General features: G+C 46.5%; 5 protein-coding genes and 1 long non-coding RNA gene across 7 annotated transcripts in view; 4 read left to right on the top strand and 2 right to left on the bottom strand.

The window, feature by feature from the left end:
* The window catches only part of LOC6592608, a 46,786-nt gene that overhangs the window by 13,132 nt on the left and 9,408 nt on the right, over window positions 1-24,246 (bottom strand). Inside the window, exons 1-4 of one of the 2 annotated variants that reach the window (XM_002018120.2) lie at window positions 22,102-22,124; window positions 19,818-22,025; window positions 10,241-10,548; window positions 3,295-3,469 (exon numbers count right to left, since the gene is read on the bottom strand). In XM_002018120.2, coding sequence (XP_002018156.2) covers window positions 3,295-3,469; window positions 10,241-10,548; window positions 19,818-21,592 — 2,258 coding nt within the window. In that variant the 5' untranslated portion in view covers window positions 21,593-22,025; window positions 22,102-22,124. Of the gene's footprint in view, window positions 1-3,294; window positions 3,470-10,240; window positions 10,549-19,817; window positions 22,026-22,101; window positions 22,125-24,246 lie in introns of those variants that run through there. The other variant, XM_026986360.1, reaches the window with a different exon arrangement.
* LOC113565164 lies at window positions 874-1,331 on the bottom strand. The gene is made up of 2 exons (XR_003408477.1): window positions 1,272-1,331; window positions 874-1,194 (listed from the first exon to the last, which is right to left on the bottom strand). It is a non-coding gene; the product is annotated as an uncharacterized LOC113565164 (long non-coding RNA).
* On the top strand, window positions 1,487-1,906 carry LOC6592610. Its single transcript, XM_002018122.2, has 2 exons — window positions 1,487-1,642; window positions 1,702-1,906. Exons 1-2 carry the CDS (start codon window positions 1,519-1,521, stop codon window positions 1,878-1,880), a joined length of 303 nt encoding a protein of 100 aa, XP_002018158.1. The 5' UTR covers window positions 1,487-1,518; the 3' UTR covers window positions 1,881-1,906.
* Window positions 3,838-5,117, top strand: LOC6592611 (putative odorant receptor 59c). The gene is made up of 2 exons (XM_002018123.2): window positions 3,838-4,613; window positions 4,675-5,117. Exons 1-2 carry the CDS (start codon window positions 3,838-3,840, stop codon window positions 5,111-5,113), a joined length of 1,215 nt encoding a protein of 404 aa, XP_002018159.1. The 3' UTR covers window positions 5,114-5,117.
* On the top strand, window positions 5,631-7,554 carry LOC6592612 (odorant receptor 59b). The gene is made up of 3 exons (XM_002018124.2): window positions 5,631-6,400; window positions 6,457-6,814; window positions 6,902-7,554. Exons 1-3 carry the CDS (start codon window positions 5,631-5,633, stop codon window positions 6,968-6,970), a joined length of 1,197 nt encoding a protein of 398 aa, XP_002018160.1. The 3' UTR covers window positions 6,971-7,554.
* Window positions 19,066-19,648, top strand: LOC6592614 (S-phase kinase-associated protein 1). The gene has a single exon (XM_002018126.2). The coding sequence runs from the start codon at window positions 19,097-19,099 to the stop codon at window positions 19,604-19,606; it is 510 nt and encodes a 169-aa protein (XP_002018162.1). The 5' UTR covers window positions 19,066-19,096; the 3' UTR covers window positions 19,607-19,648.

Genomic DNA, 24,246 nt, shown 5'->3' with positions numbered 1-24,246 from the left:
TCAAATAAATACAATGCTGGGATTACGGCTTACATTCCCCAGCCTTTTCATTCCTCCTCGACCACCTCCACAGTCGTCTCAGTTTTAATATTGAAATTTTACTGCCGCTAGAGTGGGGTTGGTTGCTGCTAAGCGAAACTTAAATAATATCAAATAAAATTATTGCCCCAGTAGGAGGCATGTTCTGTCCCTTGGCGTTTAGCTTTTGCCGCTTGGTGTTTGGCATTCGCTCACAGCGGGCGCTTAATGTGATTTGTGCTTTGTGCTTTGCCACTGCTGGGCGGACTAATGCGCCATTTCATTTGGCCAAATAATTTATAATAAACTTAACTTTAGCTGCACGCTCTGGATGCTTATTGTTTGGCGTCCTCCCTGCCCTGCATGTTTCATGGAGTTAAGAGAAAAATGGGGCAGCTACCACACACCGCATAGTAAATTAAATCAATTAGCAAGTTTTCGCTTCCTCTCTCTCCCTCTCTTTGTCTATATTTTTTTCTTTTTTTGCGCTTCCGCTACCATGTAAACAAATTAATTTCCCCAACTAATGGGAAACTGATAGCGAAACATTATTAACATGAGCCGGACACAGGCATGCAAGAATGCCGGCACGGGACCTGTCCCAGTCCCTCCCCTCCTCTTGCAGAACTTTCCCGGTTCCGGTCTTCCCGCTGCCGAAGCAGCTGAAAGAAAGGGGGATTTTTTTGACGAGGAGCGAGCCCCGGAGGAGCCCGGAGACTGAATAGCAGCTGCAATGCTGGGACCAACTGAAATGAACCCAACTAACGAACTTTTAACATTTGCACATTAATTTTCCTCTCCAGCACACAGTGTTCGGGGGTCGAGGGTCCGTAAAAGTAATGAAACGTATTCAAATTGAGTTGCAACTTAATATTCTTCGACTTTGTTAAGTAAGCTACGATATACACTGTCCGTATTGCTCAGAATTACAAACATTCCAGCACATTCCATTTGTGGGACATCGAATGATTTCAACATTTGTGGCGCATTGTTCCGTACCACTGTGCGCATCCGTCCATTAAGGCAGACCAAATTTATGTTGCAACTAATTGCAGGCAGTTGCCGAGCTTCCGCCATCGGCAGTGGCAGTGGCAGTGGCAGTGGCCGTGGCGGCGGCAGACAGTTGCCGTTTTCAACGAGTTCCTCCTCCCTGGTCCGCCCTCCCTGGCCCTGTCGCTACATGTGAAATTTGTTGAGCGTAGAAAGCCATTGAGCGCTAAGTAGGCGTACGTGTGGGTGGGATCGGGACTCACTTGTATAATTGATTGCTTTAATTCAATTTAGAAAACGCTGTCTGTCCTCCCACCTCCCTGATAGCTGGAGGGCTGAAAGCTTTTCTGGCCCCGCAACCAAGGGCATCATAGGCATACGCATCCGCATTGATGTGCCGTGTGTAATTACATTTTAAACGCTTACTTTGGCTGAAGCTAACATGAAGTGCATGTACTAAGTATCGTATCGTTTGCAATCCATTAGACAAGCCCTGACAGCAGTGGGGAAATGTTATTCATCCGGCTAATTCTCTTCTGCTCTCTGACGGCAATTGTGCTGGCGAATATCCAACGAACTGCGGCACGTCCCAAGCCCTTGTCGTGGTGGCAGAAACAATACTACCAGTCGAAATGTGAGTAGCTGGCCTGCTAGATAAGTTATAAGCTATTTACTTGGAGGGAGCACTTGCAGGGCATCAGAGATTCCGTTTCACCACAACTGCCGTGCCGGGGGCCACACCAGAGTCGAAAGAAGTGCGGATGGTGTATCCCTGCTACTGCTACAGGCCGCCACAGGAAGGAGAGGTCACAACCGCCATCTACGAGCGGTATATCTTGGAGAGAGAGGATCTGTTTATCTTAAATAAATAGCGCCCCCAAAGTTCATTCGACCATAACTACTCCATCTTCTGCTGCATACTTTGAGATAGCAAACCCACCCTTGCATGAATGCGGCAACAAAAGGGCTTCGTAATCCCGACACTAACTCGGCCACTAAGTGAAAATAGTTTTCTGGCCAAAATGTGTTCTTTTTGTTGTTATTGCATTTCGTTGTGGCGTGATGTGGCGGGTACTGCTGTCTGTTGTCTGTTGTCTGTCTTCTTGGTTCTGCTGGCAGCCCAAGTGATAATTGCAAATTATGGATGACGTAGAGTGGAAGTGGAAGCGGCACAGACAGCAGTGATGAGTGACGACTAATCGTTGGGAGATGCCTGAGTGGCATCCTGAGTGGTATCCATGGTCTGGCCGTTTAGTCATAAATATGCTAAACGCTTTTCATCTGCGAGCTCTAGCAGCAGTCATTATGCTGATGGAACTGACTCTGTCAGAAATTCGTCAAAGCGAAAAACTGGGCTTCCATTCAGCGGGGAGGGGTTGGGCTTACTAAGCCGCTTAGGCTGGAAATTGTAAGTATTTCTAATAAAGAGACTCACGCCTGCACAGCTGATTTAACAAATTTCATGAAATTGGGCAGACTCCAAGGCTGTGCTCCTGCCAAGAGGGAATTAATTAAATATTCCCAAAGAAAAGAGCAGTTTTGAAATTTATTGATCTGTGCCACGCGCCACAGAACAGCATCAATGAGTTTCCCATCAAACTACATAACTTGCTCAGCGATTTCCACTTGTGTTTTCTTTTGGTTCGTCTTTTCCGAGTTCCTTTTGCCAACTTTTTCACCATTTCAACATTCAATTGAAAAAGTTGGCCAAAAATAAAGCAGCGAGACGAGCAGGAACTATGTTTGTCGGTGGTGAAAAGAAGGGAAAAAATTGAAAATTACTTCAAATGAATATGATGAAAAAATAAAGCAAAACAGCACGCGATAAAGTTTTATAAGAATGTTGTACCCTCTTTTAACGTATTCCGTTTCGAGCGGTGCGTGAGCGAAATTCTGTATCAGTCCTCCATCTACAGAGTCGATGTTGGGAAAAGTCCTAAAACTTAAAGCACATTGCACGTGCCACCAAACTAAGAGCCAACCAGAGCAAGAACAGTCATTCAGCTATTCAATTACTTTTGCTGTTTACAGTCCTCCTGCAGTCCTCGCACCAGACAAAAGCCAGAAACCTGACGCTGACGCTGGCGCTTCATCATAGTTTCTACGGCTTTTGTGTCGTCCTGCCACTGACTGGGAAAATCGCTTGGGTGGCATTTTTCGGGCCAATGCAGTTTCCTTTTCAAATTCCACTTGGCTGTGAATTATTTATAGAATGCTCATCTGGATGGCGACCAGGACCAGTCGCACCAGCCATGAGCAGGCGCCATTGTTTCGAGGCTTACTTACTTGAAGTGATAGCTGCCATTCTCATAGCCGAAAAATGGGACCGTATAGGTTAGCATCCAAATGTTTCCACCACCACAATCGTAATACGGCTTTGACCACCTTCCATCCTCATATTTCACAGCCAGGGTATCGACCTCAACGCGCTCCTCGGTGCGGTTCGAATAGAGATGAAAGGCTGCAATGGAAAGAGGGGGAATAGAAGCATTTTCAATAGCGTTATCCATTATGCAAGCTGTAATTAGAGAACCCACGAATCGATAAGCCTTTCAATGGAGTTCAAGAATGAACCGGGAAAGCTATACAGAGAGAAAATACTTGGATTCATTCGCCTTGTGTGTTTGCATCTTTACTTTGGTTTCTCTCAGTGCAGGACCTTGAGGTTGCATTGCCTAATGACTTTATAAATGCAATCACTCGGCCCCAATTGTGACGTCGTTCAGTTGTCCAATGAATAAACCAAAAATTACGAGACATTAAAAACCTATCAGGGATTGCTTTTTCCCCATATATAAACAATTTTTCGGCTGGAAAATACCTTAGAAGATGAAGAAACCCCTCTTTGAACGCCTACGACCGGTGCCACTCACCAAGAGCGTCGTCTCTTCAGACGCCTGCATATATTTTTATCGCGCTGCAACCTTTTTGGGCTGGGTCCCACCCAAGGCGAGACTGCATCGATGGGCTTATCTGCTCTGGACCTGCACAACCATGGTGCTGGGGTTGGTGTACCTGCCGCTGGGTCTCACCCTCACCTATGTGGTGCACTTTGACAAGTTCGCGGCGAGCGAGTTCCTCACCTCGGTGCAGGTGGACATCAATTGCATTGGGAATTGCGTCAAGGCCTGTGTCACCTTCTCCCAGATGTGGCGCATGCGAAGGATCAACGCAATGATTGCCCCCCTAGATGAGCGCTGTACGACACTGAACCAGCGCCAGATACTCCATAAGATGGTGGCCCGGGGGAATCGAATCATTGTGTTCTTTCTCAGCGTGTACCTAGGGTTCACCACCACGACGCTGTTCTCGTCGGTGTTCGCGGGAAAGGCTCCCTGGCAGGTGTACAATCCGCTGGTTGACTGGCGGCAGGGCACGCGCCAGTTGTGGGAGGCCTCGCTCTTGGAATATAGCGTCATTGGCATTGGTATCTGTCAGGAGCTGCTGTCCGACAGCTATCCGATCGTTTTTTTGTCCATATTTCGCGGACATCTGGCCATTCTCGGAGATCGCATAAAGAACCTGCGCTGCAACCCCGAGCTCTCCGAGAAGGAGAACTATCAGCAACTGGTGGACTGCATCAAGGATTATCGGACTATCGTGCAGTAAACAGATAAACTCCCATGGAGCTCTTGATTTTTAAGTAAGCGAGTTTCCTCTTTGCAGGTGCTGCGATCTTATAAGACCCATCATGTCGGCCACCATCTTTGCGCAGTTCATGCTGATTGGCATCGTCGTGGGTGTGGCAGCCGTCAACATACTGTTCTTCACCACCAGCTTCTGGATGACCCTGTCGAACATCATATTTATCGCTGCCATTTGTGCGGAATCCTTTCCGCTCTGCATGACCTGCGAACTCCTGATTGAGGACTGCGAATCCCTCGCCAGTGGCATTTTTCACTCAAACTGGATGGACGCGGAACGGCGCTACAGGTCAGCGATAATTTACTTTCTGCACAGGGTGCAGCAGCCTATACAGTTCTGGGCTGGGGCCATCTTTCCCATATCCGTGCAGAGCAACATCACGGTGGCCAAGTTCGCCTTTAGTATCATCACTATTGTTAATCAAATGAATCTGGCAGATAAGTTTCGAAAGGAAGCTTAATGTTGGCGCCCAAAAACTCTTGTTTTGTGTACGTTTCAATATTTTCACTATAAAATACAAGTGATTACAGTTGAACCGTGCTTGTTCGAGTGTGTGAGCACTTGAAGCGGGTGTGCACATAATAATAATCATAATCAGATAATTCATAGACGAATGGATATCTCCTAAAGTGTTTATAAATGTGTCAATTCCCACGTTGTAATCATTAGATGAGGCGTTGCTGCCATCAAGGATTCAACAGCAATCCGAATATTTTATCACCAATTTATTAACCAATTCTGGCTAATTGGCCGTTGGGTGGAAGTTTTGCTTGCACGTTAATAATAAATCATTGTTGGCACTTTACATGGACGATTGTTTAGTCTAATTACAGGCCACAGCACGGTGTCCTGAGCCTGGGCGTGGCTGGCAGAGTGAAACGCGAGCACCTGTCCAATTATCACGGCTATAAAATAGACAGGTACTGGGACCTACATGCGACAACAGTCCCTGAACACTGGCTGGTTAAGTCAAAAAAATGGTGTTGTTTGAGCTGATAAATCCGGCTCCGCTGACTGAGGCGGTCAAGTCCCGCGAGGGGAACATTTATTTGTATAGGGCCATGTGGCTAATCGGTTGGATACCGCCCAAGGAGGGAGTTCTGCGGTATGTCTACCTCTTCTGGACCTGCGTGCCGTTCGCCTTTGGGGTTTTCTACTTGCCGGTGGGCTTTATCATCAGCTATGTGAAGGAGTTCAAGAACTTTACGCCCGGAGAGTTCCTCACGTCGCTGCAGGTGTGCATCAATGTGTACGGGGCATCGGTGAAGTCAACGATCACGTATTTGTTCCTCTGGCGGCTGCGGAAGACGGAGCAGATGCTGGACACGTTGGACGGGCGGTTGCAGACCGAAAGCGATCGCCAGAAGATCCACAATATGGTGGCCCGCTGCAACTACGCCTTTCTCATCTACAGTTTTATTTACTGCGGCTATGCGGGATCCACGTTCCTCTCATATGCGCTAAGTGGTCGTCCGCCCTGGTCGGTGTACAATCCGTTCGTCGACTGGCGCGACGGCCTTGGCAGCCTGTGGTTACAGTCCATCTTCGAGTACATCACCATGTCCTTTGCCGTGCTGCAGGACCAACTGTCCGACACGTATCCTCTCATGTTCACCATCATCTTTCGGGCCCACATGGATGTGCTGAAGGATCATGTGAGGAGTCTGCGCATGGATCCGGATAAAAGCGAAGCGGAAAACTATCAGGATCTGGTCAACTGTGTGATTGATCACAAGATAATACTGAGGTAAGAGCCATATAGAGGACTATGGATTGTCTAAGATCGGTTCCCTCTTCCCTTAGATGCTGCGACATGATCCGTCCCATGATATCCCGCACAATTTTTGTGCAGTTCGCGCTAATTGGATCCGTGCTGGGACTCACTCTGATCAATGTGTTCTTCTTCTCCAACTTTTGGAAGGGCGTGGCCTCGTTTCTGTTTGTCATCACCATCCTGCTGCAGACATTTCCCTTCTGCTACACATGCAATCTTCTAATCGACGACGGCGACGATTTGGCCAACACCATTTTCCAGTCCAATTGGGTGGATGCCGAGCCGCGGTACAAGGCCACCCTGGTCCACTTTATACACAATGCCCAGCAGCCGATTATCTTTATAGCCGGGGGCATATTTCCCATTTCCATGAGCAGCAACATAAGCGTAAGTTATGGTCGCTTTCTCATTTGAACAGATCTCTATAGCTGATACTCCTACTCGTGGTTGGCGACCATCTTCTGACCATCATAGGTGGCCAAATTTGCTTTCAGCATTATCACAATAGTGCGACAAATGAATCTGGCCGAGAAGTTCCAGTAAAACGTAGAAGTTTCACGATATTATCCTGCACTTGAGACGGAACCGGACAAAGTCTGCGATTTGCATAAAATTTGTATATGTTATGTATATGTCCGCATACAATTCTGCCTGATTTAGTTAGTAAATGGTAATAGAATGTCGGAGAATGGAGGGGAGATTTAGTGGCCAAATTTTGGTAAATTGTGTTAAGAGACGGAAATTACAACAGCCAGACGTCGACAATCGCTACGAATGGAAAGAGCAGCCACCATTCCACTGAAGGAGCAGCCACTGGAAGCACATATAACTGTTTACATATTGTATGCGATTTTTATTTAAATTTTATGTTAAACACGTGACTTGTAAACAGCAAAACGGGTGGCGAGGCGAGGCAAGGCGCACAGCACAGCACTCGCACACTCGTATAATAATATGAATCGCTTCGCTCAGCCATAACAACTACAACGGGGACGAAATCTATTCAATGCCGGCGGTGGCGGTTGAGTAAAAAGCAAATATTATGACATACTTGTATTTTTGCGGTTCCTATACTTGGCACACACACACGCGTCATCACATGTACGTACATATGTACAAATACAGGACACGACCAATATATATTTATACGAATGTAGTCCTAGTACATAAACATGTAAAGTGATGAGGAGGCAGACATATGTATATGTGGTGGATCCAACAAAACAAACTGTCCTTACGACTTCAAGGAGTCTAGTTTGTTGTGCTTTTTGTTGCTTTCCTTTGGATCAGTACACGTTTCATTCCATTACAGAAAAATGAGTGTTTAGTTGGTGCCTTCATTTCATTATATTCCTTGATTGATTCCAAATATGATGCACATTATAAATTGTTCGCTTAAACAGGAAGTTTTTACTATAATTGGTAAAGTGTTTGGATATTTCAATAATCGATGAAGAAATTAGGCCACAAGACTAATATATACAAAACTATTTGCAAAGCACTTTAAACGCCAACTATTTTTGAATATTAATATTTAAAAGGCTATTTAATGCACTCGTTACGCATTGATAGCGCAATTTTGAGTGTTGCACACATCGCTTAAGTGGCAGGAATATTATTAATTAAATGCCCTCTGCGCCGCAAACACGTTTACCAAATACAGAGCTTCATATATATAAGTCCAATCACATTAATTGCACATGAATTGGCCGCAAATGGGTTGCGGTGTGAAGAATTCAAACAGTTCCTGCCACGGCAAGCAGGCGGGACGGCAGAGAACAAAAATGTTGCAAATTTAATCAGCGTCTCATCGGGTATCGCATCGGCTGAGGCACATACAAGCTTAACAGCGGCAGTGGCAGTGGCAGTGGCACTGCCTCCGCCTGACAGTTGCAAGTCCGGGAAACTTGCGACTTTCCAGCGAGGGTAAAGTTTTTGCGGGTAAACTTTAAAGGCAAAGACGAATGCAAATTTTCAAATGCACATAAATTGAAAGTCAGCGAGCGCCGTGCGGCCTTGCTTCGCTGAGCATACTGTGGGGTATATATTTCAGCACGCCATAAATCATAGTTCACCGCATACATATGAATGGTATACATTTTGAGAAAGTTTGCCGTGTGGCGGCCGATAGATAAATGCCTCCGATGCCAAACACGGCCATGCCATCGCCTTCAGTCATTGTTTGAGGCACATATATTATTTGTCTAGTGCCCAGTTTTGTCAGTTTTTTCCACTTTTCCACTTTTGCCTTTTCAATTTTCCCCATCTCGCAGCGGCAAACAAACAAATGAGAACCGAACTTTGATGTGGCATGGCAATAGTTGGCTGCCAGCCTGCAATCGGCTCTTAGCCCCCGCTCTGTTAGCCTGGCCAAAAACTATACTGGCTATTAGTATGCATGAGCCTCTCTCTCTTGTCTCTCTCTACGAGCTGCATGTTTGTTTTCGATTCCAATTGTTCTGTCCTGCATTTCCCTCTGTCCCAATATGTCCTTCTGTCCTCCCCCTCGGTCACTCTGCCCAACTGTCCCACTATGTGGTGGTTGTGTGTGGGCGAATGTTGCAGCCAAAGTCATACAGAACCATCCATTCAATTGTATCTGTGCCTGTGCCTGTGCCGGGGCGTAAACCATGAAAATACCAAATACTCATGCGGTGTTTAGTGTGTATTAGCAAACAAATAGTTAGCATGTCCTCATGGCAGCTACGCAAGGGGTGGGGATATGGCGTGGAATACTGCTTCAATGGGGTAACCTTTAGCTTGAAAACTATTTTGAAATGTTGCGGCTTTGACATGTCAAGTGCATTTCTCCATACTCCATACATGGTATGTGGAAATTATGCAATCAAACAGTCAAACAGGGGGAGAGGGGTTGGGATGAAAGTGCGAGAAAGAGGTGGATGAGACCCCAGGGAGCGAGAGAGTGTGATGATAAGTTGACATCATTAAAACTAATTCAACGACATTAAATTGTTTGTGTGTTGTTTGTAATCACTTTTCGTTTCGTAGCAAAAACTTTGCTTGTTAAACTTTGAGTACTAGAGGATAATCCAGGAAACTTCAGGAAGCAGACAAGAGAATTTCAAGACGAAGGCCAGGAGATAGCTGACAACTCGATCCCACGCTGCAGGGCAATGATGATGAGGCTGGGAAGATGTCAGTAGAGGGACGACTCTTGCATAAAATTAGCTTACACGCATCACTGTCGCTGTCCCTGTTGATGTTGCTGTTGCTGTCGAGCAGGGTCAAGCCGGGTGCCAGCCGTGTGATGGGATTAGATGTAATCGCTCAGGCGAACGGTGGCCTGGTGGACTGGCGGACTGGCCCTAGAAGCTAATTAACAACGGAATGTGAGCAACGGATTCGGTGGCAAGGTGGCAATTTCCATTTAAAGTAGCCCACGCTGAAAGTGGAAGTTTTGAAGTCGAGTGGGACACTTTCGTTTTATTTATACGCTTAATTGTTGGCCTGTCGGAGGAGGACTCTTTCGGCCAAGTGGCAATGATAAAACATGGTGAAATATGCGTCTCTCAAATGGCAACGCAATTAGGCAGCATCCCTTGCTGCCATTTGGGGCCGTGACTAATGAAGTCGGAGATTAAAGCTCCTTGAAAATGTATAAATATTCAATGGCATACACACATACATACTCGTATATATTGTACATGTCGCACAAAAGGCAAAGGCGTTGTCTCCGCGCTATCAGGGAGGCCCCATAAATAAGTTCTGCCCGAGAGTTCTGCCTGTCCGTGGCATAAATCAGGGGCCATGGCATTGTTGTAATGTATTTTAATATGGCTTTCTGGTACGTACATTTCAGATATTGCTCGTTGCGGGCTATCACCTTCTCGGCGTTCTTGCGGGCCAGAAAGAACCACTCGGAGGTATTGCCCAGATAGTGATACTCCATGGCCAGATCCTTGGCGAAGATTGCCCCCAGATTCGGTGGTGGCAGGCGGTAGGCGAACGGACAGAAGAGGCCCGGCTGTGCGGGATGCTCGTTCCAATCGAAGCAATTTCCGGCCGCGAATATATCTTCATCGAACTCCACCATCGATAGAACAGAGGCGTGCAGCAAGTTGACATCTTCCTGTACCCGTCGCCCCGTTGTCTTGAATATTCTGCAAGAGACACAAGAGGCACACATCGGATATTAGTTGCAATGCAATTTATGTTACAAGGCCAAAAGGAAATTGCATTTAAAATATATGAAAAAATGGTGGGATTATACGTGAATAGGTGCTATGGAATGTTGTATGCTCTTTCTTCATTTTTTAGTGAATGATGGCGAAATGTTCACAAATCGAATAGAAGATAATGTTTTTAGGTCATTCAGAGATTGCCTTCAATGCCCATCTACCCTCATATTCTCCTAAATTTCATATCTTATTCCCGTTTTAGCTTTTCCGTTGCAGGATATTTACGCTCGGAAAACTGGAATAAGCCTGGCTAGCTGGAATTCAAGCAGTGCAGAGAAAGTGGCTCAGTGGAGAGAACCCAGCGACCGCCTTGGATTGCCTTTCTCTCATTTTTGTCGGTGGCCTGTCATTCCTGTTTTTATAGCCAACTCGAGAGTCGGCTAGCGGGTGGTAGGGCGGCGGGTCGGCGTCTTTTACTCGGCTCTCATTCGCGTAGAAGGATGGCTGGCGGCCTGGTGAGCGGGCGAGCGGGCGAGCGGAGTGGTCTACTGCTGACTTGTTACAAGTGCATACTTATAGGCGCAGCCGCCTTCAAGTTGCTCTCAAGTTCGCTGCACGGCTGGCGGCCATTGTCTGGGCTCACGTTCCCACAATGCCTGCCTGTCTGCATAGCAGGAGCCCCTTCCACTGCTTCACTCTTCCCTACAGTGTTGGGAAATGTGGGTGTGGAAAATGAGTAAACGAGAAAATTACATTCAAGATTTTTGCCAAGAGTATACGTATACGGAGGTGACCTCCTTCCGCTGGGTCTCTCCGTCTGGGAAATACTAATTAAAATGTCGCTTTAAGAGAAGAAGGGGCGATAGGAAAAACTGCCACAACATTGCTTTCAACTTGATTTTCCGATACATTAGCTGGGAGAAGCATCCAGGGTAGATATGGAAAACTTTCAACAACAGACATGGCTCTGGCTCCCTTATGTGCCTCGCTAATTGGGCGTGGCTCATTAATTTGCTTGTGGGCCTCATTTGTAAATGTCAACGGCATTTGTCAGCACCCATCTCGGCGCCCTTCCCCCTCTGAAGAGCGCATTCGCATATCACAGAAAATGTCCAAGGTCATTTCACGGCTCAAAAGTCGCCTAATGACGACGACAACGCCGACGCCGACAATGTTTTCTGGTGATAATGCTGCTAAGTCAGCAAAGCTCAACATGGAGTTGACAGCTTTTTTTTCCAGCTTCTGCTCCTCGTTATTTATGGCTCTTGGACCATTGAGCCCCTGAGGAGTGTTCACTTAGCTCATGCTGCAATTATCAGTGCATCTATCAGTGCATTTCCATCTGTGGCCCCTCCTGTGAGCCAACTTGAACAGTTGGCTTCTACTTTGATACTTTCATAATTTTCGGACCACTCCTCCTTTCAGGTGTAATCCCAATTGGCTGTAGCTATGAGTACTGTAGCATGCTTCGTCTGACTTCGGGGAAAGGATGCTAAAGATGCTTTTCAACACTCGAATGCTGCAAGGGAAAAGGATGCAAAAACAACCTGCAAACAAGCTGCAGGAGCCTGGGCCAGCAGGAGAGTCGGGCAAGGGGGTGGGTCTGGTCTAAGATCCAAGAGTAAGTAACTCACTAAGTACTTGACAGTGTTTTCCTCTTTACGTTTTGGCCCTTGTCTGTCCTTTTTTGCACGGAAATTGTAGCGCCACAAGGGTCTATGCTGGGTTTAATCCAAAGGCTTGCAGATCCCAGAACGCATCGCACTATAGCCAGGGCAGTAGGTTAGATGCCATTGATGCAGTTGTATGTTGGAATTCTATGAGGCTCCCCTTTTCAGGTGAGGGAGTGCTTGTGTCTGCACACAGAGTTGCAGCCAGAAGCACAGAGTTTCGTCGAGATAAAGCCTCTGACATTTAATTAAAAACATGTTGACCACATCATTGCCTGGAATGGGGAGTGTGGTCGCTATCTCTCTCTCTTTTCCTTCGTTTCCATTAGGATGCAGGCAGCATTGGCAATTTATTTCACATTTAAACTGTCACTCTCCCACCTGCTCTCCGTATTGCATTAAGTATCTCCAAGGGACGTACACTAGTTGGTTGTTTTGCTTATTTGTTTAGCACATGATCCCTGGCCAGTCGGCGAGCCTTTTGCTCAATAAAACTTGGAAGAAATTGGAACTTTGGAGCTTCGGTTGAACGAGGGGAATGCCGTGAGGCCTGCCCGCCACTTAAGCAGCTTTCTTTTTTTTTTTTTTTGTTATTTGACTTTTGAGAAGGTCGTTACATGTCGAGGGTGAAGCGCTTTTCCAAAGTACACGCCACCGCCCCCGCCCGCGCCCCCACTCGCCATTCTCATTCTCAACTGATATTTGCATTCAAGTCGATGCCAAGGTCTCCACTGACTGATGTGAAAATGATGAACGGGTATTGATTTTTCCATAGCAAACACAAGTTACACAAAACATAAAACAGACAGTAGACAGTAGACAGCAGACAGCAGCAGAGATGAGAACAAAATGTGCAAATCAAAACAAATATTTGAAATGGCCACTTGCATTAACAAGCAAATTGAATTCTATTATCGTTATGCGTTGTGCGTGATAAGCAATTAATTATACATGAACGGAGGGGACAGAGGGATAATTGCAAATGAAATCCCAAATCTCGGCACCTGGAAATGGCATGAACGGCATCAAGAAAATTGGAAACGAAATTGTATAACAAACAGCCTTCAGCCTTTCGGCTGACGAATCCTCAGCAGGACTCTAAAGAGACACGGAAACACAAGGCAGGACAGGACAGGACGAAAACACTTTCGGTTTGTCCTTTGGGCAACTACCTCAAGCATCTGATTCCGACTGCTGTCGACATCTTAATTGAAAGGGAAATGCTCCGGTTTAATTATTCAAAGTACACGCAGTGCTCCGCACCTCACGAGCATCTGGCCAGGATACTTGGTCCTGGTACTCGTCCGGGAAGGATGCTGTAATGAATGAAATGCTTTGGCCATGAAGCTGATGAATCGGCGGTGGCGACGATGCCTGTCGACAGTCGACAACCATTTGGCCCAGCAGTCGGCGACCTTTTTATTCAAAGTTTGCCGCCCTTTATTTGTTTAATGGGTGCGCTTTTTAATAGCCCATAACAGTCAAGGTTTTTTAACCAATTTTAATTAGGCCATAATTAAATGATCAAAGGGGAAAAAAGGCGCTGACAGCATTGGAATGCTGTAGATATGATCCCCCCTTTGCTAATTGTTCTGTATTCAATTTATTTATTGCTGGGGAACGGGAAACCTGAAAGACAATTAAATTTACAATGGAAATCAATTTACAAACAGTTCACATTATTGCCAAGCACTACAATTCCCTGTATTGGATTGACTAAATTTTCCCTTGAAAGAAAGTGCTCAAGGACTGCTTCACGGCACTGTGGAATGATTCATTCATTTTCGACATGAAAGCACCAAAGTCAAGGCACCTTTTTTAACTTTGTCTGTGGAAAGTATGAAATTTCGTTAGCCACAACATAATCATCATTTTATGTTTGTCAAACAATATAGCCAGCTAATTGACAATTTTCTTTTCTTCATTCGAAGTAAAAGGCATAGAGGAAAAACATAATACAAAATAAGATCAAAAGTTAGGCGTAAGAGGAAAATTGCCTCGATGGAAGTGACTCCTGTGTGTGCATGTGTGTTCAATTAGCCAACAGGAAAGGAGTTCAATTAATTAAAAGTTCCTGCTTTGTGCTATCCTTGTGCTGTTGTTGTTCTTTTCTTGTTGTTTTTTTTCTTCTTGCCTTTTTCACTGTTTGGTTTCTGCTGTGTGCTATCCTGTGGCTAAATGAGCCTTGAGTCAAGGCAGCACTTGCTGTTGACATGTTTATACTGGCCACAAGCCCAATCCAGCCCCGGCCGCCTCTCTCCCATGGAGCTGGCACTCCTCTGCCTTTTCCCATTGGCCTTTCTTGTTTGAAAAATGCCTTTTTGATTTAGTCCATTAATTGCTTTCAAGTTGGTAACTTCTTTTCATCGTACTTTTGGCAGCCTGATGATTATTATTGCTGGCGCCCATTGTGGCAGCAAAAGTTGGCTAACATTTTGGCCAAAAAGTTTGCTTTTTGAATTCGCCTCCGCCTGGGAATAAGAACACGCACTCCAATAGGCGTCGAGGGCAGGGTAGCAGGCAGAAGGCCGGAGAGCAAGGCAGGATGGCGATGAGTCGAGCATAATGAGTCGCGAGGGCCTCGCGCCTTTCAGCCCTTGCAAAGGCCAACTTTTGCTGCCACAATGCGGCAGCTATGCGTCTGTGCGGCTGTCTGTCTGTTCGGAAAGGCCCTGGGTCCTGGGTCCTGTGTCCTTGCCTTTGGTCGCAAGAGTGGCAAATGTTTTTATTGCGCAAAAATAGACTGCGGCGCCCTCAGAGAACTGTAGATGCGGCTTAAATTTTACGCATTCGCCAAGTGGGACGACAACCACTTCAGAGAGTGGAAATGGAAGCGACTCTGAAGAGGCGGGGGCTGCGTTTTTCGCTTTTCGGTGACTACTCGACAAGTTTGTTAAGCTGTTAAGTTATGGCAACATGTGTTGCACAAAGCGTACCACGGTGCTGCAGTAGCGGCCAGCAATGTACGTCTTATGTAAAAAGAGCGAATATCCGGCTGACAACGAGCATCAGCAGCAACAATAGCAGTCGGGAGGGAGTCGGGAGCAGCAGAAAGTCAAGCTCATATGCAAAGATACTAAAATAAGCCAACTGGAAAAAGGACGCGGCCCAGTGGTAGTGGTTCGGTGGTGGTGACGCGGATGGGATTCATGTACCGCCCGGTGGCCTACAGCTGGCAGAAGGCATGGACATGTCCATGTCAGTTGCACTGTTCCCGTGTTTGGGGGAATGGGGCTATGGGGGCATGGGGCATGGGGGCATGGGGGCATGGCGAATGAGGCATGTGGTGTGCAGTAAGAAAATCCACATTAGGATTGTTCTGCGCAGAATGAAAACAATTTCCATTTTGGCGGCTGTAGACAAATGCCTCGCTGCGAACAATAAAAAGTTGAGGGTGTGGCTGTGGCTGTGGCAGTGGCAGTGCCACGGAACTGAACAGCAGAGCCATGGCATTATTAGCACCGCCCGCAGAGCAAGGCACGGAATAGGGCAGGGCAGAGTAAATCAAGCGGCACAAAGTCCTCGCTCGCACACTGAGAGAAATCAAGTGCAACCATGCAACATTTAAGCTTACTTTGAGGCAGCATTGCTTTTCTTCAGTTGATTTCTTTCGATGCATGCATGCGCATTGACTTGCATATATTTATTGCTTCTGTTGGCAAAAACTTTGAAGGAGGTCGACAATGGGAGAGAATTCCGATTTCGCCCAATACCTTGCTTAGGGGTAGGATGTGGCATGTGGCTTGTGGGATGTGGGATGTGGGGGGTGCAGAGTGGGAGTGGAAGTGGGGCCTTGACTTGTGTCCTTGCTGTTGTCGCATTTCATTACCGCTGGCAATTGAAAAGTGCATCGCTTATGCAGATTTCAATTTCGATTGCTTCTATGAAGTGAAATCAAATGCCACTCCCCAGATATACAAGAAGAAAAATAACTTTTGGGATGACAACAACAACAAAAGCAATTGATGAAACAAGCGATGAACAAGCGACGAACAAGCAATCAATTATTTGCCAAGTTTATTGCCAAAAGTTCAAGTGAAAAACAAAATCATGGCACAAATGCTCGTGCGACGGAAGGACAAGTGGAATGTCTTGTATCAAAAGAGTTTAGCGCTGGGGGGCACAGCCCCAGTACCAGCACCAGCACCAGCAACAGCACCAACACCAGACGAAGCGGCAGATGAAGCGGCATCGGTCTATCTATCCTCTATCCCTCTCTTGAGTTCGAAGAACAAGAAACCGGAAACTCAATTTCTGAGTTTTCCCAACCTCCAAGCCCGTCTCCTCCACTTTGCCACTCATTCAGCATTGTCTCACCTAGACGACAACATATTTAAGTACTTAAAAGTTTTCTCCGATTCCTTCTGCTACGTACGCTTCAACACTTTTGTTGCATGTTCCTTGGATGTATGTATGAATGTGTGTGTGTGTGAGCTCCTATTTGGAGTCGTTTCTCCTTTTTGTTTGCTGTCTACACTTTGGCGGTGCGGCGTGAACGGAAACTAACGAAAAGTGGCCAAGGCAAGAAAACAATTGCAGCTCGTAATTTTCAACTTGAACTGATATTGTTTTTCCTGTCTGCCTTCCCTCCTCTACCTCCCTCCTCACCGCCTATGCGGTGCTGCCACTTGTTCGACCTCCAGGATACCCCTGAAGCTACAGCTACAGCTACAGCTACTGTTTTGTAGCCTTTGTTTTCGCTAAATGTTATTCTTGTTTTTGTTTGTTTGTGAAACAAAGTAAACTGGAAATACCCAACACACCCACACACCACACAAAAAACCAGTGTTAGAACGGAAGGCAGGAAGCAAAAGCGATAACAATGTATCACAAAACAATAACTTCAATTAGTATCTATGCTATGCTGCCCCAACTCCCTCTCCATCTCTCTCCCTCTCTCTCTCTCTCTCTCTTCCAGCGCAATTTCCCTTTTTAGGTACAGCAAAAGTTTTCCGGCTGCCCTTGATTATATTAACACAAGGAAAAACTGATTAGCACAGCTGCTGTCTGCCTGCCACACGCTTGAAATTATGACCAAGGGACTTCCCATCCGTTCCAGACTCAGCTCCAGAGTATCTTTCATCAAATTTATGCCGGCCAGGAGTTCGAAACGGCTGAATAAATCAGCCAAAGACTGCGCTTTGAGATTGCTGTTTGACCAGAAGTCTGGGCGCAGTCCCAGGGGCAACATTCGATATCGAGCCAAAATAATGAAAACAAATGCCAAACATGTAACACTAAACGCAATAATGTTGATCCCGGGCCCAGTTCCCAATTCCTAAGTCCGTATCCTGGAACAGAGTTTAATTTATTGACATTTGACATTAACAGCCATCTTCTGTGTGAATTTGACGTTTTATTGCTCCCCAGATCAAGGCAGGGTCCTGACCTTGGCCCTTGTTTCCGCCCCACTCTCTGTCTGTGGCCCTCTGTCCTCGCTTTCACTTAATTTGTCAAGTCGCTTTTGGCCTGGTTAATTGTTTATTTGTGGGTTTTATTGACAAGCGGCATTTGTTCATTAGATTTGTCAGCCATGCCATGCCATTCATGTTATTTCTTCTGCCTCCAATCTTTCCTTCCGCTGCTTTTTGTGTGTTCCATTTAGTCCTCCTGCTCTTGGCTGCTTTTTGTCTTTGTGTGTGGCTTTTAACAAATGAGTTTTTTCGAACAAATGGCTTTGATTTCGTTCTCTAATCACGGAAAACATCAGGAAAACGTTTAAGTATATTCCAGTTCAGGGGCTCGACTAAAGCATATCCATTGTGAACATGAAAATATCCCGTCTTTTCCACTGATGGGAGCACCTGAGAAATGAGCTCCAGTTACCATCGGCTTCCATCTGTGTGGATAAAATATTTTGTCCTTTTTGCCTGTTGCTTGAAGCAATCAAATCAACCTCTGCTGTTGCTCTGGTATCAAAAAAAAAGAAAGCTAACTTTTTGGGTGAGGTAAAAACGACAGGACGTGAGGTAAACGAAAAAATATGTAAAAAAAAAAACATTGAAACGTTATTTTTTCGCTTCACAAAGACATAAATTCAATGTCTAATGTCCTTATGGAGGAGAGCACAGTGACATAGATATAGATACTATAGTCATATGCAGGCAGCAGGACTCTGGCACAGACTCTTGACCAGGACCCACATATGCGTCAAATGATGAAACTTTGTGTTTATTGTTCTTCTTAGGGCTGCTAGAGGACAAACCAAAAAAAATAAAAGGAGGGTAAAAGAAAGAAAGAAGCACAATCTATGAAAAAGAACGCACAAACTGTGGGCGAAACTTTCCTGCAGGTGGGTTCGAAGGAGGCCCTAGGAGAACTAACATGTTCTTGAGATTGTCACTTGGCCAGCTACTGCCGAATCGATGACGGAATCAGAAATGGACATGGACAGGGAACAAAATAAAAACGGAAGAAGCGAAGACTGACTGCCCCACACTGGCCAGCTGGAAAATTGGTAGAGAATAACCACAGTTGCGGTCGTTCTTTGGATAAATCAAAGTCTTGGCACAAACTTTTTGCTGCTGTTCAACTAAGTAATTGAACTTTTATCAGAAATAAGTATTGCAGGCTGGGTCAGAGAGCAGAAAGTTGTCCTGACAACAAGGACAGCATTATAAGCGTGGACAAAAGACACTTGCCGAGCGATGAAGATGAAATCGGACCATGAATTGGAGGAACCCTCGGACAAGTATTCAGTAGCCGAACAATACGAATATTTTGTGTTATTTTTTGTGCAGTAGTCGAAAAAGTCACCCGTCGACTAAAACCTTTTCGTTTACCTGTGTGGAACCGTTCAGATTTCAACACAAAAATCCAACACACAAAATAGTTTTCAAAATTCAAAATTCAAGAGAGCCATGCCCCTCGTCAGGTTGGAGTCCTCCGATGGTGTTGTTTTCGACACCGATGCCGACACTGCCAAATGTTCGGGCACCATTAAAAATATGCTGGAGGATTGCGGGCTGGAGCACGAGGAGGACCATGACCATCCCCTCATACCCGTGCCCCATGTGAACTCAACGATTCTGAAAATGATCCTGACCTGGGCCAAATACCATATGAATGACGTTCCTCCTGCGAAAGATGCAGATAAGAAGGATGGGAAAATGGAGGAGTATCCCATCTGTGAGTGGGATGCAGACTTCTTCTCGACGGTCGATCACGGCACTCTCTTCGAGCTGATCATTGCCGCCAATTACTTGGACATTAGGGGACTGATGAATTCCGCCTGCCAGACGGTGGCCAACATGATCAAGGGCCACACTCCCGAACAGATTCGGCTTATCTTCAATATTCCAAGGGAACCAACAGAAAAGGATTTGTATGAAAATCATAGCGTCGGCAGCAGTGACAGCGAAGAGAACTAGATTAATACTAAACTCCACTGAGATATCTATCTTTTGCCCAAATTGAGTTGAGTTTTTGCTTTTTCCACATCCCTAATGGCTGTTCCATTTCCCGTTTCCATTTCTCCAATATGCACTCGGCATCGCTCTGTCGAAAACTTTCGATTGGAAAAGTTTCTCATGTGTACAATAATACGAGAAGAGAGAACTTTCGCTTTGACTTTTCGCTCACCTGGTCAACATGTTGGCGCGATTGACGGCCACCTCGGCCTCCACACGGAATCGGTCCTGGGCATACCGGTCGACCACACCCTCGCCGAGATTCAGGGAAGTGCCGGCCACACAATTGGAGCCCATCAAATGCTGCTGCTCGATGTACTGCAGGAATTTGGAGACCAAATCAATTTTGCTATCCCTGGCATTGATCACGTCCGCCGTTAGCTGATTTGACTCCATGTTCTCCCCGTCTGTATCGTCGTCGTTGCCCTCCACATCCTCGATGACCAGCTGCTTGGTGTTGTCATCGATTTGCACTTCTGGCGGATAGCCATCGTCCATCGTTACCTCTGAGGTATCCAGCACGGAATCGGACTCCCCTTCGCCACCGAAATGTATCTGTTTCACCTCCATGTTGGCCTGAGATCGGGCTTCGGCCCCAGGACTGTTGTCGTTCTCATTTGCATTGCGATTACCGTCGTCCATCCACTCTGTGGTGCTGCTGCCGCTGTCATTGAGGAGCTGCAGCTCTTCAAAGGGCAACCTGGCATATGACTGCTTTTTCTGCGTATTCTCTTCGTCAACGTCAACGTCGTCGTTGTCATCGTCATCAACGATATTATCGTCATTGTTGAAGGCATCGTTTTCACTGCCTGAATGCGAGTCATCGAGACGGTAATCGGATTCTGTAGAGTCTCCTGAGCGAACTTCAATGTCGCCCACACCTCCTCCTCCATCCAGCGGCTCCTGCCAGCTGCTGCTGTTCACTGGCAGCAAACGTGTCCTTGTCGCACTCGCGGTCACATGATGAGGCGCAAATATTCCCATTTTCGGCATGGAAGTAGTCGATAACGGCTCCTCCTCATCCTCATCTAGATCCACCTCCACCTCTGGGAAGTCTTCCATCCGCGCCTCATCCTCCGCGTAATTGGCATCATCAATGTTGGCACGCACAAATTGCCGCAGTTGCAGAGCTCCATCGGCTGCACCTGTGCCTGTGCCTGTGCCACGTGTCGGAGTTGTCTTGGCGACAGAGGAAACTCCAACTGCTGCTGGGGGCGTTGGTGCCGGCGGTGGCTGGGGCGTGGGAAAGGGAGTGGTAGTGGCAGTCAAGCCAACGACAACATTCTGGTAAGCCGACTGTAATGAATTCTCCAGATCAATCTCGTCTGCCAATTCCATGACCTCACTTAGAGCGGCCGTGTCCTCGTCGTAGGTCGGACGTCCCTGTAGATGTTCAGCCTCTGCAAGGCTGCGATGGTTCTTGGCCAGATGTAGCACACCCAGGCTCTTGTCCACGCTCTTTCGAATGCTCTCGTTGATTTTCTTCTTGTGCAATTTGCGTATTTTATGCGTGACTGGGGCGCTTGTTGTGCCACCTGCCCCAGGCTGTTGTGTGGGCGTGACTAGAGTGGGGCGCATGCTGATGCTGGCGCTGCCACTCCCACTGGTTCCACTGTTGTTGCTGTTCCCATCGCTGTTGATGTTTGTGTTGTGCAGCATATGGGAGGTGCGGGAGCGCCCGTGGCGAATGTTGAAGCTGTCGCCTGCGGCCATCAGGGTTTCCGCTTCCGCTTTGAGGCGATTCCGGGGGGATCCAACGGCTGTTACTGTTCCCTGCGCTCCAGCGACTGTCGCGGATTCTAGATCCGTCGCCGCATGGCCTTGCCCCAACTGCAACAGCATCAATGGCATCAGCATCCCCATCCACAGAAGCAGCTGAAACGTTTGCGGCATCCTCATCCTTTGCCTTTCTGCTGCTTTCCGCCTGCAACTGCTGCTGCTGCTCATTCCGTGGCCTCTGAACCGAGGTACGTGGTGCCGTTTGCGCGCTGACTGTATTCGTTCTGCTCTGGGCCTCGGGTTCAGTGTCAATAGAGAGGAGAACCCGTATATAGTTTTGCCGGCTCCTTTGTGGCTCGCTTTGATTGGCTGATCGGTTTTGCTTATGGGTGGGCAGCGATCCGCTGTGTGGTTGTCGATTACGCTGCCTCTGGTTGTTTACGCTTCTGGTCTCGCCAGTTGGAATTTTCAATCATCAAAGGCCAAAGCGAAAACATGACGTATCATCCGCATCGACTCCCCTCTGCCAGCCCATGGCCAGCGGAAGTACAGGGACGCCGTTGTCGCGGCTTTGATGCCCATTTCCAATTTCCCCTACTCCTTGCTTTTGGCCACTTGCTTTGTCCTTTCACTTCAATTCGAAGCCAAAACCAATGGGAAACTGAAATGGAAAGAGGAAAATCCAATGGTTAACCTTTAATGGAATCAGATGGAAGAAGCGATTGATAAACTCAAACGTTAGTATAAAGTAGGTGGTGGTGTATTCTCTGTATAATCCCTCTAGAATCAGTATCAATTAGGCTTGGTATCTATTGGGACCCAACATGCATCCGGCGTATTCGGGAATTCCCAAATAAAATTGCGAACTGTACGATTGTACAATGTATCCCGAAACTAGCCTTCCTGGGGCATGTTTTTTTGGTTACTACAAAGTAAGCAAATTATTTGCTGTGATTTATGCGAATCTCTTATATTATTTACTTGCCTCAGAAGCTGCAAACAGCTCAAGGTCGCACGATTCACAGGTTCTTGGGCTTCGTGGAAGAGAATTACGGGCTTTTCTCAGTTTCTTTGCCAGGAAATACTCTTAAACCTGGATGTGGATGTCCCTGGACTCTAGGCCACGTGCCCGACAAAAGCTTTGGGAGAACAACGTAAAGTCCTTTTTCACAAATTGTTCAGCTAAGGTGGCAATTAAAAATTTCCGCATCTACGCAGAAGGCAGAATAAAACACAAAATAAATAATTGTTTCGCCAGGCAGCAAAATATTGCGCATACGCCACGGTGTACCTCCCTGTGCCACTGCATTGTGCCAAAGTGAAAGGGAGAGGTAGTGTCCTACCCTTCCCCCCTTCTTTGACTTAAATTAAACGCAATTTGTAAGAACTGTGCTTTGATTGTCAGCTGGGGGATTTAGCGACTGAATGTAGATGCCGCTGAATAGGAAAGTGCCGGGGCGGGGCGGTGCGGTGCGGATGTGGGGAGGAGGAGCAGCAAAGTGAACATAAATAAAAGTGTACGGCCACAATTCGCATAAATATTATGGCGCTAACAAATTATATGCCATTTAAATGTAATACCAACTAATTCTGGAAAAGCAAATCCACTTTTGGCAGGTCCCAGATTTCGTGGCGCTCCTCTACGGGCAGGGTAGAGCGGAGCATAAAAATGTTCATCCTCATATAGCGAGAGGATAGCTTTTGTAGTCGCAAATCCAGCGCCACATCCAGTTCTAATTTCGAATTTTATGAGCCATAAAAATTGCTTCAAGGCGAGGCCAAAACATCAACAGACAGCAGAACACAAAAGCAACAGCCACTGGCAACAGCCAGCGGCATGGAGAGGCATGGAGCGTGGCATGATGGTGAGGCACAGGCAACAGCAGCAGCAAGAGTAATTGACACCCGTGCAGACGGGTAGAACAGAGAAAACACTTTACAGAGCGGCAGGGCATCCGATAAACCAGAAATGTATGGAATATATTTTAAAGTCACAATCGACATTCCCTTAAAATTAATCGTATTTTATATTTCGTCGGAATTTATGAATGCTATTCTATTCCATTTTCCATATCATTTTCTTTTCGACAGCTATACAATTTTCCAGAGTCAGAAAGTGTTTCTCCCAAATTGTTTTGCACAGCATAAAGGCAGATGATATATGGGATTTTAAGTGCCATAGTCCGAGTAAATGCCACATGAATTCCTGCTTTAAGTTGGCTCCAAAATCGAAACGGAAAACGCTGATGAACTTTTGATATCCGAATGTCGAGCTTCCGTTTTGTTTTCCCTTGGGTTGCAAGGTTGCAAGCCAATCTAACAATAAATACACAATTGGTCGTCCGGGAGAGGGGCGGATTATAAAGTTAAAAAGTTCTTGTTTATACCAAGTATTCATAAATGTCACACAGAGAGGTCCCGAAATAGAAAAACCCAACCAGAAACCTTTTTTCAAATCTATGTCGGACAGCAGGTCAGCACGCGGAGAAGCGCCCTGGATGAGATGGTTACAAAGTTTGAATCCGTTTCTGGGGTTGGCTAACCTCGGCACCCCCCACCCGCTTGGATCCGACACGGCTAATGCATTACGACGAACGGAGGGACCATCGGAGGGAAATGGAAATACCCGTAAATTCGCATGCACTTAACCCTTGACACAACCGCCCTTTTCCATTTTTCCTTCTCATTTTTTCAGAAGCTTTCCGCCGTCATGGCTAAGTGTCTGCAGGTGATGCAGGTAACCCAACTATGCTTTCTCCCATGCCCCATATCCCTCATCACAGGTAAAACAACCAACAGTCCAATTTGCTGAGAGGAGCAATTGCATTGGGATGTGAAACTATTGCCTGTGACCTGTGATTCGACTGGTGGAGTATGCTTAG

Source organism: Drosophila persimilis, unplaced genomic scaffold (genome assembly GCF_003286085.1).
Source record: "Drosophila persimilis strain 14011-0111.01,24,50 unplaced genomic scaffold, DperRS2 tig00000002-arrow-pilon, whole genome shotgun sequence".
Lineage (NCBI taxonomy): Eukaryota > Metazoa > Arthropoda > Insecta > Diptera > Drosophilidae > Drosophila > Drosophila persimilis.
Note: the sequence above shows the minus strand (reverse complement) of the source record. Positions and strands in the feature narration are given on the sequence as shown.